The sequence below is a fragment of the Trypanosoma equiperdum genome (genome assembly GCF_001457755.1).
Source record: "Trypanosoma equiperdum strain OVI genome assembly, contig: ctg_1877, whole genome shotgun sequence".
In the NCBI taxonomy this organism is placed as follows: Eukaryota; Euglenozoa; class Kinetoplastea; order Trypanosomatida; family Trypanosomatidae; genus Trypanosoma; species Trypanosoma equiperdum.
The window spans coordinates 1184-7760 of NW_027123923.1; the positions used below are offsets into that span (position 1 = coordinate 1184).

At 43.6% G+C, this 6577-nt stretch overlaps 1 protein-coding gene across 1 annotated transcript; it reads right to left on the reverse strand.

Moving 5' to 3' along the window:
• Positions 1-1401: 1401 nt before the first annotated feature.
• Positions 1402-5025, reverse strand: TEOVI_000550300 (Glycerophosphoryl diester phosphodiesterase family, putative; the record flags this gene model as incomplete). The annotated part of the gene is made up of 1 exon (XM_067223434.1): positions 1402-5025. One exon carries the CDS (start codon positions 5023-5025, stop codon positions 1402-1404), a length of 3624 nt encoding a protein of 1207 aa, XP_067079535.1.
• Between the last annotated feature and the right edge of the window lie 1552 nt (positions 5026-6577).

Sequence of the window (6577 nt, forward strand, 5' to 3'; positions counted from 1 at the left end):
AGAAGACAATATAAGATATAAAATATGGAAAAAATGAATTGTGGAGAAAAAAGAAAAGAAGAGGAGGAATTCAAGTAATTTCGAGGAATGTTGGTAAAAATCGTGTGGTGAACACAACTGCGAAACATAAACCAAAAAAAAAAAAGAAAAAAAACATGTTAATAATATACCCGTCACCACCATAAAATAAGAGAACATCGTCATCAACATCAACATCAACAACAACAAAAAAAGAAAAGAGGTTGAGGCCAATACAATGTAATGGATGGCGATAATTGGATGAATAAAGGGAGAAGGAGGAAAACACACGACACCCACCCACACATACAAACATATAAATAAATATAAATATAAATATAACCACAGATAATCGGCGACAAAAAACAAACACACAAACAAACAAAGAAGGTGCGGAAGACAACCACTCTCCGCATCACATCTTAATAATATTAATATTATTAATAATATATTATTGTTGTGATATTTTTTTTCAGAGGGTAAATTGAAACAATAACAAACAACAGACAACCACCACAATAACAAAAAAAAAAGGAAAGAACCAGTGGGTTCGTTTCCCTTCCCGTGTTTAATACCCTTTAGAAATATACCAACATCTCCCACATTATTAATTTATAATGCCCTCAAACAAACACGATGATCGATGCGAGTTGGAGGGCTTGAAAATATTTCTGTTATTTTTCTTAATTATTAAATTTTGAAGAAGAAGAAGGAGGAACAACATATGAAAAACATTTAAGAAAGAGAAAGAAAAGAGCCTCCTCCCCCAAATAAAAAACAAGAGGAAAAAAAAAACAACAACAAAGCAGAGTGGTAAAATTGTCACATCGTTAGTTCCTATTCTTTGACATCTTATTCCCTCTTTTTTTCTTTTTCTTTTGTTTTTTTTCCTTTTTAAATACTTTTCTCCGCGTCTATTCATGCTGTTAAACTTCCTCTGACTTACGGCCACCACAACAACTTCACGCAACTTTCATATGCACACATTTCTATGAACTCAAATAAGTGTAACATTCAACTATTGGATGAATATAACCCATCATTTATGTATACGCATGCATATATTTGTGCAGTGAATATGTGGTTAATGCTGCGACGTGGATGTGGACATGAAACGAAATATTGCCCAAATAATTGCCAAGGTTACGACATGAAGGTATCTCCCATCCACCCCTCCTCTATTTACATTCACACGCACCTAAACAAAAAAAAAAAAAGGACAAATAAGAAAGAAACAACAACCTTCTCTTCCTCTCCCTATCCTTCTCTTTTTCCTTTTTTTTTTCTCTCCATAAAAACAACAATAACGACAAGAAAAATTTCCTTGTTAATTTGGTTATTAACATGAGATGCCCTCTGATAATTTAATGTTCTCTAAGATTTTTATGTTGACACCGTCATTCCCCCATGTGCCGCTCCATCAGTGGCCCACTTGGGTACGGTATCTGTAATGATGGCGTCAACTTTCATTCCTTTTGACTGCGCTGCACGAAACCGTTCGCACATGTTCATTTCCCCCCACGTCCACACCTGCTGTCCCTTTCCATGGGCATAATTCACAATTGTCCTTCCACGAGAACAGTCAAAGTTGGACCAAAATTCATCCATTTTCCTCCCTGAGATCCCTACGTGGGCTCCATTATCATCATTATCATTATCATTATCTTCACCATCATGTGTGGTGTTCTCGCCTTTACCGTTCGGGTAACTAAAAGTACCTCCGCGTTCCCTTTCCGCCATGCCTTGGATTTCCTTTAGTTCACCCAACTGCTTGTCTGTGCACAGTGAGGGAGCATGAATAGAGATACCCGAGAGATTCATCAGTATAGAAAATTGCAATGCGCCTTCCACTCTGCCAAATGAGCGGTAATCCTTAAAGTCATCGCCCAGTTCCGTGTCACACAAATAAACGACATGGTAACGGCTTTGCTTTAACCTCAGCGCCAGACACACATCAGGTTCGAAGCTGCTGAATATTACATCCCTGAAGCGTTGCGTTTTCCCCCCTAGTCCGTCATCCACCGAATGTTGCTGATCGGCGAAAGCGAAAACGACCTGTAGAATATCATCCACGAATGCATTTACCTCAAAGGAGTCCGTTTGCAAAAAGAGATTAGCATCTGCTATTGGTTGGAAAGGAAATTTAACCTCCAGGTCAAAACGCAGGGAGGGCGCGGTGCCTTCGAAGAGGTCCTGCAGCGTGCAGATGCGATTCGTCACATTCTCCTCTTGGGATATGATACGTTTGTGCTTATTATACGCGCTGATGTAATCATCCACGCTGGGACAGTGATTATGGCACTTTTCGGTCGAGGAGTTGGATTTATCATCGCCACCGCTTTCTGAGTTGATGTCGGCACATCCCCTAATGGCATGATTACCACCAACGCTGCCGTGTTTTTCTGTGCATTCCTTTGTGCATGGGACGCAGGTTCCGAATCCTGCCGCTACTTCCACTACTTGATTCGCATGTTTGCACGCCAACTCCTCACGTACCCTATTTCGATAAACACGGAGAATTTGATGCCAGTGCTGCAGAATCAAGTTACGCAGCCTGTTCCCTGCTTTAATATGTGTAAATGTTTCAGTGATTACAACATCCAGTTGGTTCTTAGTGAGTTGATGCAGCGCGATTGGGACTGAGGAAAACTGTGGCGGATCGCGCATGAACATTTGATACTCTTTAAGTCTTAGCGATTTCCCCGAAGTACTGGCGCCTGCACATATGGCGGATTCGAAGCCAGGAGGGGGTTGTAACATTGGGGAATCAGCGATAAAAGATGGGCTGACGCCAAAACCTACGGACTTCTCATCGGGTGGAGAGCCAAACGAGTTTACACGGCCATTGCGTGTGCCGGCTCCTCGCTTCCCCCGTGCCTGCAGTTGAATGAGCGGATCATGATAAACAATAGGAACGCGATCGCGGGTGAGCATCACATCGAATTCCACCATGTCACATCCACGACGGTGAGCTGCATTGAGTGACTCCAAACTGTTCTCCGCTAATTTAACCATTAGTTTTGGGACCTTTGCTCGCTGTCCTGCGCCGCGCTTCGTTGGGCTAGCTCCGTCGGCAACCACAGATTCTGCGTTGGAGGCGAAGGAGAAGTTTTCAACGGGCTCGACCGGCCCTCGTGTGTATGTTTTTCCGAGACCGCGATGACCCACGAGTTTTTTTGTCGATAGTCGGCCGCGTGAAGCAACGGATCGGACAATCTCCAGCGTGTTACGTTCAGGGTTTGCAAAGGGATAGACGAGAAGGTACTGTAAGTAAAGAGTGTGCCAGTGCGCAGTGACGGTGGGTTGACCACTTACGCTATCCACAGTAATTTCTGGAAAGCACACAGGCATAACAAGTGTGCCATTTGTACGTTGTTCGAATAGAGGGGGCTGCAGCATTACAAACCCCCTCAACCAACGAATACCGGTAACCCCGGTGCTGCTTCCGCATTCAGTGACTTCTGATGCTGCAGGCGGTGTTTCCGTTGACGTTTCCGGTGTGTCGCCTGTTGCGGCGGCGCCTCTAGATTCAGTGTTCTCTCCTTTAGACTGCGCGTCATTTTTTTTTGACGCCGACTCGGATGGCTTCCTCACCGAAGTGCCACCGTTGCGTTCTTTTTCACCATATATGGGTGTGGGCAACATTACTTCCACCTGCAACCCACAACCAGCGAGCAACGCAAGGTTTACAGTTGTGTGCCACATTCGCATTGTGTGTTGTGGAGCGCCACGAGTCATCGGAGCAACAGGGTCAGCAAGGCGAAGAGGTTCGACACACCAGCCACGCTGAGTGAAGGCGGTAACAGCAGTAACAACATCCTCCGTCAAACCTTCATCGCATGCAGAAGCACAAGATACAGAGGGTAGACTTGGATATTTTCGTAACGCTGCAACTGGTGTGTTCTGTGACGGTATAGATGGCGTGTTTCCCACAGTGGTTGACGTTGGTGCTGAAGCGTTTCCCCTCTCCGAGGCCCTCTGTAGGGATAATTGCTTCTTCACCATACGTATCTGCTGTTCCATTGGTGGCAATGAGGAGACATGGCCTTCACACCAACAGCAACCCTCAGATGGGACGGGATATACGTCACACACCTCAATAATAGTTGAGGGATTAACCACATCCCCATTTTCTTGGTCTTCAGGGGAGTTGGAGCGACTTGTGTCCTTCCAACCATTTTCCTCCATGAAGAGTACCGCGTCTCGACTTTTTTTTGGTAAACTTTCCAGCCACCTTTTCCGATCATACCGCACTCGAGGATCGTTTCCATACATTGACAGTGAGAGATAAGGGGCCCCCCGTGGGTTTCCGTCAGTCGAATTCGGCCTGCGAAGCTGTGAAAGAAACGGGAATTGCCCCGATGCCCTCGCAAAGTGGAGGTTAAGTGACCTCAGGTCAATACGGGCCATGAACATGGGCACCTCCGAACCATCCTCTTCATAGTAGCCGGAATCACACCTGTTAACGCGGTTTACACGCCGGAGATCAGTCTTTGAAGGTTGCGTACGGGAATTCTCCACCGCCACAATCGCCGCACCGGGACATAACGAACTAATGGCAGCTGCTTGCAGAAGCAGTTCGTCAACAATAACAAGCCGGTAGCGCAATTGTGTGTTTTCCACACATGAGGCTGGAACTTGAGCTGTTGCGGTTAGGAGAAGTGGCGTGTTATCATAATCTGCGTTGGAGCCTCCGCTAGTACTGTAAGTGCTTTCCTCACTGCTAAGATAAAAGGACGATACGGTTTCTTCAAGTACAAGTGGCGCTGAAAAGCCCCATGCGCCCATTTCTTCTGCATCACTCACAATTCCCAGCCTCAATTCACTAATGGCGGGTGGGACGTAACGATGTTTTTGATGCTCGTGTGTGTGTAGTCCATATTCGGGAGACGTGAAACATTGGTGAAGTGCTGGCGTGGAAAATCTTGACAGTTCCGTATTTAATGCACCTGCATTCAGCCCTGTAACTTCAAAAGTAACAGACACACGCTGCACTACGGCGGCCATGGATATGTGTTAAAGTGATTGTAAAATAATGTCTGTTTTCCCCCCTCCAGCTGGCTTACTTGCTTTTTTTGTTGTTTCTGATACGTAATGAGTCTTAATCGCACAAGCAAGCAAGATGTAATGTTTTTGGCGAGGTTATGTAAGTCGAATGAAAAAAAAAAAAAGAAACTGATGCGACCAGTCCTTTCTTTTTTTTTTTGATTTTTGTCCGGTCCAGCTTCCTGACTTCACCCAATCTTGCCAGTTTTTGTTGGATGTTAGTTTTTCTCCCGCCTTTCTTTCCTTCTTTCCTTCTTTTTTTTTGTGTGCGGCAGATTATTCCTATTAATACACTTTGGTGAAGTGAATGTGACTTACCGCCTGCTTCCCGCTTCCTTCCTTCTTTCCTTCCCACCTGGTGTATATCTGTGTATGTATTTGTAAAAATATTAAAGAACGGTTTCCTTCGCTACCCTAACAATGTGTACGCCCTGTGTTTTAATAATAAAAAACGGAAATTTGAGCGAGATGTCGAATAATATACAAGTACAAATATACATATATACAAAAAGAATATTTGAGGTCAAATCATACGTTTCAGTCAACTTCGGCCTTCAACGCATTAAAAATTCCCGCTATCGTTGCTTTGTTCATCATCGGCAACGCTGTTGTTGTTACCGACTGTCGTACACGCAACCTTGTAACAGTTTGAGTTAATTCAATCCAAAGTTAATTCCCTCCTTTCCCCTCCACTACATCATCACATTTTCCTGTTCAGCAATCAAACCGTAAAAAATAATAATAACAATAACAATAATAATAAGAAACTGAAAGACACTCGCGCTATTGACAGTCAGCAAAGGGATGCTGGAAGAAAGAATCAGAACCGAACTAAGAGCAAAAAAAAAAAACGGGCACAAACACAAACACACACGAAAATAATACACGCACAAAAAACTTTTATTGCCTATATATTTATTTTTTTTTATTGTTTTGTTTCTTTTCCTCCTCTTCTCCTCTATTTTCTTTGTTTTTTCTTCCCCTACGTGGAACCATGCATGAGAGTAACATCCCCAGGGGGTTAACACGATGTAGTAAAGACAAAAATGAAATTAACGGCAGAGAAAAAGAGGAGGAGACAAAAAAAAAACGAAATGAAAAAGAAAAATAAAGAAAAAAAAAACAGGAACTACAGCAATAAGAAGGTGCAGCAACAAGAACAACAACAATAACAAAAAAAAAGAAAAGAGACGAAAAGAAATCATCCTTAGCAATACCCCCGAAAACAGGGTGAATTGGGAGATCACAAAAAAAAAAAACGGAGGGGCGTGGGGGTAAAAATCGCGACTGGAAGGCGAGGCCAAAATACACCGCAGGTGGAGAGCTGCGGTGCGGCATGTAAAACACCACAAAGCGGGAAAACTCTGCCCCCTTCCAAACACCAACACCAACACTAGCAATGACAAAAATGATAATGCAGGAGGAAAGTAATGTTAATGCGAAACAGGCATTTCCTTAGTTTAATTTTCCGTCCCCTTTCTTTTTCTTTTTTTTTTTTGCGCCCCCCCCCCCC